At 46.8% G+C, this 14,976-nt stretch overlaps 1 protein-coding gene across 16 annotated transcripts in view; it reads right to left on the bottom strand.

Annotated features, from left to right (window-relative positions):
• The window catches only part of RFT1 (RFT1 homolog), a 61,855-nt gene that overhangs the window by 21,708 nt on the left and 25,171 nt on the right, over positions 1–14,976 (bottom strand). For 4 of the 16 annotated variants that reach the window (XR_011251005.1, XR_011251006.1, XR_011251004.1 and 1 more), the window contains exons 10-13: positions 14,413–14,557; positions 8,546–8,651; positions 3,331–3,580; positions 2,720–3,006 (exon numbers count right to left, since the gene is read on the bottom strand). Coding sequence is in view for 2 of the 16 variants with exons in the window: in XM_069562473.1 (XP_069418574.1) it covers positions 2,839–3,006; positions 3,331–3,580; positions 8,546–8,651; positions 14,413–14,557 (669 nt within the window). In the remaining 14 variants the exon portion in view is untranslated. Of the gene's footprint in view, positions 1–1,449; positions 1,630–2,590; positions 3,007–3,330; positions 3,639–8,545; positions 8,652–14,412; positions 14,558–14,976 lie in introns of those variants that run through there. The other 12 variants (XR_011251010.1, XR_011251009.1, XR_011251011.1 and 9 more) reach the window with 7 other exon arrangements.

The following is a 14,976-nucleotide window of genomic DNA, read 5'->3' as shown; positions in this document are numbered from 1 at the left end:
AGGAGGAAGGAGGTGTCCTGGTGAATCAGGCTGTTAAGCGGCAGAGGGTGAGGCAGAGAATACACACCGCCAGAGCCTGGAGTCACTGCTAAAGAAGCTTTAAGTGGCACAGCAGCAGCCGCTGACAGAGGGACCTGACAGGCCAAACCCCACGTCACCAACACTTGTGTGGCCAGGGCAGCACAGAAAGACGGAATGCAGTCGCTCTCACCATCAAAGGTTTCTGTTTCATAAATGGATGTGCTTTAGAGACTTGCTTCCATGGAGAGGTGGCCTCACTTATATTTTAAGTGGTACTTAAGGCCTGAAGTGTGATTTTCCCCCCAGTTCCTTCCTGGGTAACGTGGGGCGGCTCAGCACCCTTGTAGGCCAGCCCCTCCAGACCCAGGTGCAGCTCTAGGGGGTGGGGGGTGGGGAAGCCCAAGAGCCAGTGGTCGGGCCCAGCTGTGCTGCAGGGAGCAGCCGAGTGGAGACAGAGACCATGGGCCACACGGGGCCTGCTACCCAAGTGCTGGAGCCCAGGAAGCAGGTGTTAGTAATGGGAAAACACCTGTTTCCCAAAAGCCTGGGCTACGAGAACTCCTCTTTCTATAAATGAGGAGGCAGGTCACAGCAAAGAGCCCTGGGTGACCATCCCTGCTGGCCATCTCGCCAGAGGAGCTGGCCCTGCCTGGCGGTACGAGATGAGATGCGCCCTCACCGTCAGATGCAGAGCTTCTCTGGGCAGAAAAGCAGAGTGGGAGCCGTGGAACTCATGCTCCTGAGGAGCTAGGGAGTCAGTGATGCTACTCAGGCAAAGGCGGCTTTCTTCCTAGAACTGGGCACAGATACCGTGACATGAGAGGAACTGGCCCCGGGTCCTGACTCGGGTGAGGATGACGGGGTATGCCAACCCTGGTTTGCCGAAAAAGCTGGTCCCAAAGCCCCACCCCAGAGATACAGATGCCAAAGGTCTGGAGGGACCCTGGAAACCTACATTTCTGACTTGCAACCCAGGAGATTCTGAAGCAGGTGGCGTGAGGCCCACACTTCGAGTCTGGGGTTGAGTGGGACAGGGTTGAGTGACAGGGTCCTAGCAGAGAGAGGGGTGGTCAACCGGAAATTGCGAGGGCTGGAGGCTCATGTCTGTGTGTTCAAGAGAGCAAAAAAGTACTTGAGAGGGAGGGCTGCCTTCTCTTTGTGCCCTACCCCATGGAGCAATCAGTTCTTCTGAGCTGGGCTGACCCTGCCTGACAACACAGGACCAGGCCCACGCTTCTGGAGGGCCTCTAGCTGCTCCGTGATACCTTGCATTTACCTACTGTCCCTGCAATTAATACAAAGCACTCTCTCTTTGACTAGATACACAGGTGTCCAAGTAACTGGGTCCTAGTCTCAGGGGGGTCTTTATCCTTGGCCTCTTGGCACTGGCTTTGGACCAGTGGATTTATTTTTACTTAATTAAAACAATTTTTTTTAATAAGCGCTTTATTTTGTATTGAAGTAGCCAATTAACAATGCTGTGATAGTTTCAGGTGCAGAGTGAAGAGACTCAGCCATGCCTACACATGTGTCCATGCTTCCTGGGTCACTGGATTTCAATTTGTGCACTTCAGGTAAACCACCATCTGACAGCAGGTGCCCTGTTCTCTGGGCGTAAACACAGAGGGTTTGGGGACATCAGGGCTAGGTGATTATTAACTATCATCACCCAAGATATAGTTTGCGCATGGAGCTCCAAAGGCCAATTACATCTAATTAATACATTAATGACATCAATATATTAACGAGAGAAGAAAAATGCCTTGCTGCCTGATAACAACGCCTGGTGACCTCACCTGCTGGGTGCAGGGCACAGAGGCAAGCCTTCACCTGGGCTCACTGTGGCCTGGAGGACCAGACCTGCAGGCCTGCCAGCCTTGTCCTGGAATTCAGGTGCACTGACCAGGGCCGGAAGTAAGGGGTCAGTGGGAAAGGGGCGTGATTCAGTGATACCTGCCATATAGAATTTACCTTATTTTATTCTAATGGAAAAAAGACACCTCTACTCAATTCTAGTTGTCATCTGTACAACCTCCTCATGAGAACTTATAGCCAACTGCAAAGAGGGCTTCCCTTCTGGGGACAAGATAGCTCACAAAGGATCACAGTGTCCTTTCTCCAGTGGCCAAGCCAGAGATGAGCCGGCTTGCCCCTGCTGTGGGAAGGCATGTGGTAGCCTATGTAGGGATAGCCGTGAAGGGGACAGATGCTGACTCTGCCTGGCTAACTGCGGGAAATGTGATCTGAAAGCCTCTGTGTCTTCATTTCTTGGATTTCTCATTAACATTTCTCCTTCTCTAAAAATCCAGGTCACAGTGGAGAAAGCCACAACTCTGAGGCCAACTTTGTTGTACAACATCACAAAACACCAAGTTTCCTTCGTGCTTTTATAGAACATGGTAAATACTCCTGTGGAGGGTAAAGTGGCTGCATCTGTCCTTCTGAGCTAGATGATTATTAACGATTGACATCCAAGATAGAATATGTGGGACACATGGTTCCTAAGGTCAATCACACCCAAGATGAATGACTACATTACTCAAAAAGAAAAATGCCAACTACAACAAAATGGTGAAAAAAATAATTGTGTCTATTTTAAAAGAACTTTTTGGTCTTCCCTTAAAAATGGAACCCCTGCTATCTGAAACCTCAAGTGGATAGTAAGTGTTTGGTCCGGTGGTTCGCTCCGATGACTCACCTGCCTGGGTTAGTCTCACTGCACTGCAGACCCCTGGCCTGGCTCTCCTCCACAGAACGCGTGTTCCACCCACAGGACCGCCCCACAGCTGGTCCAGGTGCCACACGGCTTCCACAAGGTCATGTCGTTTTGTCAGCGAGTCTGGGCACGCCTAACTGAGTCCTAAGAAAGTGAATCAGCTTGGTTTCTGTGAGGAATGCTGTCCCGAGGGTCACTCCCAGACAGAGGGCCCCCACAGCGATATGTGCCAGCCGGGCTAGCCAGCCCCATTCACAGCAGAGGAACACCTGTGGAGAGAAACCACCGTCACTCCCTGGCCCCCCAGCCATATCGCCTTCCTCTGGGACAAGCCAGGGAGAGGGGGCTCTACTGCTCCAGCTTCGAATCAGGAAAAGCTGTGACAGCCATGGGCTAGGGTCTGCTCTGTTCCCACAGGCACCGCTGCTCAGTCATTTCTATCACAAGATGCTGGCCTGAAGCTTAGGGGAAGGGGCCTGAGGAAGCAAGTACCTGTCCAGCTGGTTCAGGCAGAACAGGAAGGGGATGTCTGGAACAAGGGAGAGTGGACAGACTGCAAAAGCATGTGGTGTGAAGGCTACGGGGAGTCTCACCTCTGAAGCAGCAGTGATGCCACCACTGACGGCAAACATCCCGAGGAGGACTGGTGGCAGGGACAGGCCAGCCAGGGGCCTGTGGGGGCTCTTCCGGTAGTAGCGGTAGATGAAGCGAAGGCTCTGCGTGATCCGAATGCCCATGTTGAAGCAGTTGGCCAAGATGAAGCCCACACTGCCACACCAACGGGTCAGGACATAGGATAACATCAGGAAGGAAGACGACAGGGCCAGCATTGTAAAATTGTACCTGGGGAGAGGGAGCGGGCAACTCAGGGCAGTGGGTACCTCGTCCCAAGGCAAGGCTGCTGAAAAGAAAGGGGCTGTGAACACGAACTCAGCTCTGAGATCCCATGATCCAGTTGATTTTCATATCAAATGCCAAGTGCATAACATGGAAACGTCACTGTCCCCCTCAGCCCTGAATAGAAGAGTAAAAAAATGAACAATTCAACGTATTTATGGTATTTAAGGATAACAACTGGCTAAGTGACACTTTGTAATCAAAACGCATAAAAATCCTGTTCAGCCTGCTTAATGTGAGGTGCAAGAATATGACACGGGTTCACGGTTTCGTGTGGACAGGCACTGTGACAGGTGCTGTGAGGGCTGCTGGGAATGTGCCGGTGGACAAACACAGGGCCCTTTCCCTGTGGAGCTGGATCCATTTTACAGACAAGGAAACCAGGCCCAGAGAGGCTGAGGAATCTGCCTAAGGAGTGAGCCAACAGCCCAACCTGACTCCTGGCCCCTAAACGTTAGCACTGCTTCCTTTGGGAAAGGCAGAAGCCCCGTAACCTTGGCCAGCAGATCTCACTCAAAGCAAGTGACCAGCTTCCATAACAGAATGGGAAGAGGGAGCAAGGCCTGGCCCACGGCCAGGGTTTCCCAGACTCTCACACATCCCTCCTTGGCTCTCCATCCACCTTGCTAGAGCTCTGTGGGTCCTGTGACTGGAGGGCTTATACTGTTCCTTTCCCTTCTCTGATTCCAGGGCAGTACATCACTTAGTTATCTTCAGTTTTCAGCTCTCGACTGAGTCTCAGAAAAGATAAAAATCTTCCAAAAGGCTTGTGGTACAACCATGAACCAAATTCTCTAGCATCTTGGTTTCTGCTGAGCACACAGCAGGCAATCTAAGTGTATAGTTGTTGAAGAAACCAAACCCCTTAGATCCCCAAACTGTGTCAGCTGGGTTAGGAAACCTCAGAGACCACCACTCAGCTTCTGCACAGGAAGGAGGGGTGGCGAGAATACCACTGGGTCCCCCAAATGCCTGGGTTCTTGTCCTTTGGCTGACCAAACCCAAGGTGCCATAGGAGACGTAATTATCAGAGAGTGTGGCATCAAGAACAAACACACACACACACACACCCCTATACTCTAACAGGGGACAGTGCTTTCATCTAGAATTCCAGATAAGTAATTCATTTGCTTCTCAGTCAACAGAGTTTCTTTTTAATGAGTAATGGAAGTACGAGAGCCCACATCTTCACAGAGGAAGCTTCTTCACTAATGCTAACCAATAATCAGAATGGCCAGCTTTGTAACAAGCCGCTGAGGGTAGGCCAGTACTCTGACCAATTTTCCCAAAAGAAGATGCTGTGTAATGTTTGGTTCTTCTTCAGACCACAGGTTCATACACTTTCAAAGTCATGTTCACCCAACTCCAAGCAGAAGGGAAACAATGAATGAAACTGGTAGCTAATTCATGTTAAGTCTAGCAGGGACAAGTTACAGTGTGGCTTCTTCGGTGTAGCCACTTGGGAGGCACTAAACATGAGGACGCCTACTGTTTCTCATTAGAAGAGGGCTCTGCAACTGTTGAACTTTCCAACACAAATCTATAGGCTTAAAGGCATTATCCACTTCCGGATAAAATAAGAATTTTAAAGATAAAATTAAAATGCCACTTTGTAAATCAATGGGAAATTAGTCAGCGACAATGACTATTTTCTAAGGTTTGGTTCACATAAACAGGAAGTTATTTTTAATCAGGTTTATCAAAAGGTAAGCAACTGAAGTGTCCCCAGTGGGTGCTGGCTGAAAACATCAAGGTACGGCCATAACAATGTAGTCGAGGTAACTATGTAGAGGATGGCGCAGGTCTCATGTGCCTAGGTGAGAAGATGGCACTTGTCCTTCATTCAGTCAACAGTTATGGAGTCCAACTCCACACAGGGCACTCAAGGGCCAACAAGTCAGACAGAGGAGCTCTCAATCCTCGGCCTCTGCATCACTGTCCCCTCTGCCTGGAAGGTTCTAGCCCATCTATACATAGCAGACTCTTCCTGACCATCGAGGCCTCAGCCTAAAGCAACCTTCTCAGAAAGACCTCCCGATCTAAAAGGGCTCCCACTCTCACCACATAACCCTGCTTTACTGCTCCACAGAGCACAATTTTCTTATCTATTTACTTGTTTGCTGTCAGCTACAGGAGAGCAGGGATCACGTCTGTTTTGTTCATGGCTGTGCTCCTGGAGCTTAAAGCAATGCCTCTTAGAGAACAGATGTTCAAAAAAATTTGTCAAATAAACAAAAGAAAATAAGACAGCCTTAACAAAACACAACCAAGATTCTTCAGTGGGGCATAATGTGAAGCCACCAATCTTCCATATAGATTATGAGGTTATTAACAAAAAAGGAACTCACAGCTCAAAGGACATTCTAATATTTCACATCCAACCTAATGCCTTAGTTTTATTAAAAAACAAACACTGATTAACCTGTAGTTCAATAAGTAAAATAGGTGAAAGCTACTCAATTATACTACAAAAAAATCTTACTACTGTTTTATGTCTGGCTAAATTCATAGAAAGGAAAAAAAGGCTGGGGTCAGTGATGAGCCCAGGTGCTCCAGGTGTTCAGAACAAGACTGGGAGTTGGGGCCAGGGGCCCAAACAAAAAGGGGGCTACTACATTTAATATAAACTTGGAGACTATGCTTAAAACCACATTTTACTCTTAGGGGAAGTGAGTTACTTCAGATGAGAATATGGCTCTGTCTTTTCTCTATGTTGACGACTAATACCATGAAAATCATTTTCCAGATTTTAATACGCTGTCCAGGTCCCATTACAACTAACTTAAAAAGCTACTTCCTCTGGCTCAATGCAATATAAGAGAAACCAAAGCAATCAGTCACTGTCTGTACTCCTTCATGATTTGTTGGAAGATAATATATTTTTAATGTTTTAAGCAGGCTTAGTCTTGTTTCTCCCTTTCAACATTGATGCTGCAATTACTATAACAAAATTCCCTTCAAAGAGATAGATTCCTAGTCCAGAGTTCTTTCCAACACACTTCAGTACCTTATTTAGTATGTTTTAAATTATATTTTTAAATTATTTCATGTTAGAAGCACCTTTCAAGTAAAAACATAGTATTTTCAAAATTAAACTTAGAGGTCTTTTTATACACTTTAAAAAAAAAAAAAAAAAGGACAGATTCAAAGCAGTGTATAGCTATACATTTAACTGTCTGAAGTAAAAACCATGTCTAGACCACATTTGGAAACTATGGGTTGTGACCTAAAAGTGGGCTGGGAAATCAATTTAGTGGGTCATGACATGGCAGTTTAAAAAACTGAAACAGAATTAAAAGCCATCATCAGTGTGCTCTGCGTGTGCCTGGGGTACTGGGTGCTGTGGAAGCTTCGTTTCAGTCACACCTAAATATGCACTGGGTCACAGTGTTGAGCACAGTTTTTACTCTGAAAGCTGGTCTAGGCCAGTGGTTCCTCAAGCCCGAGCTATCATCAGCGATCTCATGGAGCGAACTCCTTGGCCCAACTCCCGAAATTTCAGTTCAGCTGGTATGGGAGAGGGCCAGAACTTCTGAGGGGAGTTTGAGCAGTCTGGGCTGGGACCACTGCTCTACACCCCAGCTCTCAACTATGGTGTGGCCCACATGTCGCCAAACCTGAGACAGGCCACAGTGCGAAGCAGACAAAGGGTGCTGTGAATGAGAGAAAGGGCTCCCCCCGCCTCTGAGGTATCCTTGCCCACCTCCCCATACCCCACGAGGCCTCTGAGGGGTTTCAACAGCACTCAAGGCACTACAGAGGCAGCCTGAAGCCCCCATGGGACCCACACCTCAAGGGGCAAAGGGGTCACGAGGGCCGCTGGCCCCATTTCCTACTCCCATGCCTTCTCTCTTCCTCCTCTCTCTCCTTTGCCGCTAACAGGATTATCCTTCTTCTCAACTACATGCTGCAGTGATGTCTTCAGATACTACCTTTCTACTTTTGCCGTTTGCGACACAAGAGATGAATGATCCTGGGTGTGGATCAGAGGCTCATACCAGAAGTTGACATCAGAATCGTTGAGGAGCTTTAAAGAAAACATTTACATGCTCAGGGGCTACTGATTCTGTAGGTATGGTAGGAGAGAGTGGTGGGAGTAGAGTGGACAGGAATCTACATTTCTAACAAGCTCCATCGGGCACTGACTCATAACCAGTATTAAGAACTACTGCTTGAAGTTCAGGGCAGAGGTCCCAACCTCAGGGTCAATGGACGGGAGAAAATGTGGCAAATTTTCTATGTGCACTTGTATCTTTCTCTGAGGAGACATGTCACAGAGCCCTGAGATTGTCCATAAATCTGCTTTTTTAAAAAATATTTTATTTCTTTATTGTTGGCTATGTTGGGTCTTTGTTGCTGTGCACATCCTAGTCTCTGGTTGCAGTGCTAAAGCTTCTCGTTGTGGTGGCGTCTCTTGCTGCGGAGTATGGGCTCTAGGAGGCTCAGGCTCAGTACTTTTGGCTCATGGGCTTAGTTACTCCAAGGCATGGGGAATCTTCCCAGACCAGGGATCAAACCTGTGCCCCCTGCACTGGTAGGTGGATTCTTAACCACTGGACCATCAGGGAAATACCTGTAGACCTGCCTCTTGAGGAAGCTCCTGAGTAACCCTCTGGAGCACTGGGCAAGGAGGTGGTGGAGGAGGGGGTCTTGTCTGGTGCCTGCCTCTGCCAACCAGGACTAACACAGCCCTTCAGGCCCTAGATTTTTCCCTTGACAAAGGGAGGCGAGGAACAGTGGCTGCTCCCCAGCCCTAGTGTGGAGAAGACTCACTGAATGGTGCCTGAGGAAAGCACCATACTCCAGGCTCTAAAAGAGTCTTCTATAAATACATGTTCAGAATGAAAAGAAAGAAGCTACTTCATTTTGGTGGAAGGCCATGATTACAGGTGTGTCTTGAAGGTTACCTACCTGTCTACCTCCTCTTTGCTCATGGCAGCAAATGTGAAACACTCAGTCACTCCATTGATGGCAAGCAGGAGGACGTAAAGACAGTAGGCTCGCAGTAGGACAGGACCTGTAGGGAAACAACCTGCTGAGATTCCAGAGCCCAAGTGGGAGGCCCCCGTGCATCCTCACATTGGCTGGATGGACACAGAACACCAGAGAGGTCATGATCCCTGCTGGTGTGGTCACTGGGCAGATGTGTGGTCCTAACTATCTGGAAGGACTCTGAGCATTCCAGGGCACTAACCAAAATAAACAGCCAAAAACAAACGGACAGTTAGGAAGAGATATACAGATCTCTTGCTTAGCAACTAAAAGCTAATCTGGCCAGCAAACAAATTTCACTTTTTGAAACAGCATGAAGAAGGCTGCTAGTCTGAGCACTCAGGGACACTAGTGGCCCTGCAGGTGAAGACGAACGCAGCTGAAGAAGCCCTGCAGAAGCCCAGGACTCAGGAGCGGCAGCACACTATGGAAACGGAACACCCACAACTCTGCAGGGAGAACCAGGGTTCGTAAGGTTATTTTCTTCAAACAAAGTGATTAGGTTCTATAGCTAACTAACAAGCTTTGGGAAAATCTGCTAACAGAAGATCAGGAGCCTTAAAATAGAGTTGATCCCCTCTTTTTTTTTTTTTTTTTTTCCCTGCCGTGCTATGTGGCTTCTGGGATCTTAGTTCCCTGACCAGGGATTGAACTCAGGCTGTCAGCAGTGAAAGTGTGGAGTTCTAACCTACAGGATAGGAATTCCCTGAGCCCCTCTTTTAAAAGGGCCATTACCGAGAGGCAGTCAAGCAGTTTCTAATAAAATAAACATGTACACAACCTACAATCCAAAAATTCTACTCGTATACAAGCAGTGGAAACAAATGCACATGTTCACAAAAACACGTGTACAAAAACATCTGTGGCAACTTTATTCCTAACAGTCCAAAATGACCATGGACAGGAGAAAGGATAAACAACATATGGGCCATCCATACAAAGAAATACTTCTCAGCAATCAAGGAGAAAAAAAAAACTATTGATCCATGTGAAAACATGCATGAATCTCAAAAACTTCAAACTGTGGGAAAGAAGCGAAACGTGAAAGTACTTACACTGTATAATTTCATTTATACGAAATTCTTCTCTAAAGTAATACTAACCTACGGTGATAAGAAATCAAAGCAGTTCTTGCCTCTGAGGTACAGTGGGGCAACTGGGTGGAAAGGGCCCTATGAGAACTTTCTGGGGTAACGGAAATGTTCTGTACCTTAATCTGGATATTGGTTACAAGGGTGTAGACATTTGTCGAAACTCTTAAGAGTACAGTATTTTACTTTATGTAAATTAGACCTCAATAAAGAAAAAAAAGAAACCACTAAAAGAAAAGGGCAGGCCAAGGGGAGTTCCAGAGTCTCAGAATCTGAAACTTATTCATGGTTATGAAAGCTGCTTAATATGAAAGGTCCCCGTGGCACGGGGACACTAAATAGTTTCATGGCCATCGAAAATAACAAAAAGAAGTGATATGGTGGTGAGCTGTTGAGGAGGCGAGGCATTCTGTGGTCCTATGATTAGGTCTCAGTCTTCAGTGAGCTTTTGCCTCTGGACTGTGAACTTCACAAATATTTCCAAGTTTTTTTCTCCCCCCTCAGATGAGATAGGATTGCAAGATTAGACTGGAGTTGGGAATCAGCACACCTTACAGACACTGCATGCTTGGTTCCAGACCACTGCAATAGAGCAAATATTTTAATAAAAAAGGTCCCATGAATTTTTTTGGCTTCTCAGTGCATATAAAATTTATGACAACATACTGTATTGTATTAGTTGTGCAACAGCATTATGTCTTAAAAAAATGTAGTTACTTTAATTTAAAATAATTTATTGCTAAAAAATGCTACCCATTATCTGAGCCTTCAGCAAGCTGTAATCTTACTGGTGGAGGGGCTTGCTTGATGTTGGTGGTCTAATGGAGTTGATTTCATGGGACTGATTGGATTCATTTGATATGATTTGGTTTGGTTTGATCTGACTGGATAAAAAGAACTGCTGTAGTAATAAGAGAATAGACTCTTGTATGATTTCAATACCTTTATACTCTGAAATTTTTGCACTATGTTTTGTCCCTGGATGTTTCAGGGTCTCCCAGTTTATAGTCTATGGGAACTTGAATAAAATGTGCATCCGACAATTGTGTAAAAAAGATAAAATGTTAAAAAAACAAAAAGAAGAAGAACTGTTTTAAATCGGCCTAGGAATGGGATAGTGAGCTATGGGTGAGGAGAAGCATTCTATGGTCCTATGATTAGGTCTCAGTGTTTAGTGAGCACGCCTCTGGATTGTGAACTTCCCAAGTATTTCTGAGTTTTTTCCTCTCCATTCAGGTCAGGATGGCTAGATTAGACTGGAGTTGGGAACCAGCATACCTCAGAGATATTGTGGGTCAAACAACCAAAAAACAAAACAAAGACAAAAGGAGTCCTAACAGAGTAGCGCTGATGGCCCTCTTTTGGGTTCCACACTTTCATCATGTCGGGCTGCATTTCATTCCCCCAAATTGCTGCAGAAGTGGCTTGGCCCCGACCACAGCCGTGGGACGACTCCAGCAGGGGAGGCAGGGACCAGGGTCCGCCCTGCGGTGGCTCGACGCTATGCTTAGTGTGCTTCCTGCTTCTCTCCGTCCTTCTCTCTCTGGCAGAGAGGGGCGGGGCTCCTCTCACAACCTGCACCTCTCACTTGGTAACTGAAAGTTGACGCCATGTGGACCACGCACGGCTTTGCAAGGTGGAGAACATAAACGCCGGCATGAAACAGTGATTAGAATAGAAGGGTTTTGAGTCAACTTTAGGGAAAGAGATTGGAATTGGGGAACTTGCAGATGGAACCTTAAACTCTGGGTTGAGCTGAGTGGTAGTACAGGTTGAATTGTGTTGCCCCCAAAAGTAATGTGATGGGAAAGAATCTGCCTGCAATGCAGGAGACCTGGATTCAATCCCTGGGTTGGGAAGATTCCCCCCTGGAGAAAGGCATGGCAACCTACTTCAGCATTCTTGCCTGGAGAATCCCCATGGACAGAGGGGTTGGTGGCCTACAGTCCATGGAGTCGCCAACAGTCAGACGTAACTGAGCGACTAACACTTTCACAAAAGTAATGTGAAGTCCTAATCACCAGTAACTTAAGAGTATGGTCTATTTGGAAAGAGCATCTTTATAATAAGTTAAAATGAGGTCATCAGAGTGGGCCCTAATCCATTATGACTGGTGTCCTTATGAGAAGCAGAAGTTTGGGCACAGAGATAGTCACAGAGGGAAGATGATGTGAAGACACACAGGGAGAAGACAGCCGTGTGATGGGGGTAATGTATTTCCTAGCCAAAGACCGCCAGCCAACACCAGAAGCTGGGAGAGGTGAGGAAGGAGGCCTCCTCTAGAGCTGCCACAGCGAGCAGAGCTCTGCTGGCTCCTAGATTTCAGACTTCTGCAGAACAGTGAGACAGTCAATTTCTGTTCTTACAAGCCACTTAGTTCATGACACACTGTGATCCCAGCCCTAGGAAACTAATATTAGGGGCCTGAGAAGAAAAAAAGATTTTTAAAAAGTGAAAGAGGAGACACTGCTTTGGGAAAGCAAGTGTTCTCCTTACTGGCTGCAAATAATAAGCTCTTTCTTCTCCAAAAAAAAAAAAAACAAGTAAAAGAAAGGGCAAGAAAGAAGCACCTAAGAGATGAATGTGAGAAGTCTCAGGGAAGTTCATTGAATGTTTGTATTTTCCTTTAGGACAGAAAAGCCAGATATGAGGAAAACGTCTGATCAAAGTCTCAGACCACTTCCACAGCCCCTAATTACACACAGGGCTGAGCCCAAGTACTGCAAAGCAAACCCTCAGTGCGCCACGAAAGTCTGCCTGTGCTGCGGCCAAGTCTCACTTTAGGAAAGCAGCATGGAGGTCTCTAAGGGAGCCACTGCAGGTCTGGTCACAGGTGAGTCCACTTCACGGGCAAGGACAAAAGCAACATGCAACTGGGGCAACTGAGGACAGCAGCGTTGCAAGTTCCACTTTCAAAACTCAGTGGTTGGGCTGAGCCATGGAAAGTTCCTCATTCTTTTCTGATTCAGTAAGACTTTCTGGAGAAAGGCAATGTTTTCTGAATATTTAAGGGAACAAAAAAAGGCTGTAGCGAGGAGAATCGGGGCGGAGAGCAGCAGTGTTAATATCTTTGGCACAGGAAAGGCATTTGAATTTGTAGCACTAGTCGGGAAAGTCGAGAAGAGGGCAAGGAGAAGAGGGGTGGTGTGGAGACAGGGAAGGAAAGCCAGCAGGCACCCTGGGGAGACACACTCACCCTCCCAGAAGGCACACACAGCCGGAAATTTGGTCAAAATGAGAGGGAGCAGTGATGAGGAGACAGATGCTGGAAGACCTTGCTGGGGCAGGGATGCTGATGGAGGCCTGGGCAGGCACGAGACAAGGGTCCGAAAGATGCTGCAGTGACTACAGCAAACCATGCATCCTTTCCAGAGACTAAGGAACCAGACCATTCTCAAGATGCTTCTCTCTCTCTGAAGATGAGACCAAGAGAATATCTTATTGAGTCTAAAATGATTAATGACTTTGACATAAAACATCAGAGACATAATTCATTACCTTCATTTATCAAGTAACAATGACCCTTTTAGCTGACAAATCTATCATCAGTGCTCAAGACTGGCACCAGCATCTCACTTGAGTAAAAGGACCACACAATGACAATGGTTTGTTGATGTATCTTCAATGATTAATGACTTAGGCAAGTGAATACTACGTAGATGGGACAGCCCTTTCCTTGTGGCACTGTCCTGTGGCTGCATTACAAAGGCTGCTCCTTGGTGATTACCTTTCTAGAGGGGCAGAGCTGCTGTGAAATAGCCTGTCCTGCTCTCTGTGCACTGACTTGCTAATGGCTTCCTATAGCTGCCTGACCCAGGGCACTACAAACCACATCATTGGTGTCACAGCAGCTGTTTGTCCAAACCTAATGACCTTTGTTCTTGGGTAGAAACTCGGCCCTTCTTCTCCTAATACTAAATGTTTGGGGCCATTATAGTGGAGACAAAAGCATGCCAGTGATCTTGCAGAATGGCATCTGAAAGGGCCCTATCCATTTGAGACAGGGCATTAGAAAAAAGTCTTCAAGGATCTTGTCTAGTGATGTGAGGAATTAAAAGCATCTTTGCTCAACCCAAGAGGAAACACTGTAAACAGATTGCTAGTCCGTGACCCAGTGCATCTCGAAACTGGTAAAGTCCCCAGGGCCCAGCGATGCTGTGAGACACTCAGTGGCCTGGGCACCAGGTGTTTCCAAGTTAGACACACTCGATACTTTTCTCTTTCAAAACCCAAGAGTCACTGGATTAAATATACCGTTTTATTTGCTGAGATCAATTTCATTCTCTGCAAATGGCTCTGGGTTATCCTTCAGAGGCTTTTATGCATCAGGCCGTGAGATTTATGTGGCACTTACTGTCTTCAGATGTGTTTAGTACCAAGCGGAGACTCATTAGAGCCTGCTCTCTGCCTTCCTCACTTACCCTACAGGGAGCACAGGGAAGCACTTGGCAAAACACATTTGAGGCCTGAAAGGAAAGCTAAGGATTCCTAACAACTTCTCCAAGTGAGGTTGTGGGGACTGATCAACCTGGTGCCAGAGCCCCAACTGCACCCTGAGCTGGTGTGACCTCAGGTGCCCCAGCCTCTGGCAATCTTCCCTATACAGACACACATGTCAACCGTATCTGACTTTCATAAGACTCCTCTCCTTCAGTTGGGAAATTAGAACAGATCTGGAAAAAAAACTGTGCATACCTGATCCTGAGCTAAGCATGACCCCTCCATAGATGTCCAAAACCAGCTGAGAATAGGCAAAGCCGAAAACAGTGATGGTCAGGCCGGTCAGCAGGGCCAGCTTTAGCAGGGACTCCAAAACCGCGGCGGCCACAGCAACATCCTCCTGGGGCCGGGGGAGAAGGAAGGAAGTGGGATGAATCATGAGCTGGAGAGAAACCTCCCATGTGGCTTTCTCCCTTCGCTGTTTCATGATCACTCTTTCAACTGCTGAGAACCATAGCTGCTTTTCTACAGCCTGGGTTTGTTTCTACTCAATTAACAAATGGAGGAAAAAAGACAAAGTGTGCCTCCTTAAGAAAGCAGGGGAGGGTTAGTTTTTAACTTGTTTAGGATAAATTGTCTCAAATGTTGCCTAGGAAACACCTTCCCCTCTGACATTTATTCTTCAACTGACGAGTTTTTACAGCACTAGCTAGCTTTGTCCGTGTGCTTCTCCTGACAAACAAGTCCAAATTCTGATGTTTCTGTAATCGACACTGAGAAAACATTCCTAAATCAGACTAAGAACCAGATTGGTTCATT

This window comes from Ovis canadensis, chromosome 19 (genome assembly GCF_042477335.2).
Source record: "Ovis canadensis isolate MfBH-ARS-UI-01 breed Bighorn chromosome 19, ARS-UI_OviCan_v2, whole genome shotgun sequence".
NCBI lineage: Eukaryota > Metazoa > Chordata > Mammalia > Artiodactyla > Bovidae > Ovis > Ovis canadensis.
The sequence above is the reverse complement of the archived record's forward strand: the minus strand, read 5'-3'. Positions and strand labels throughout refer to the sequence as shown.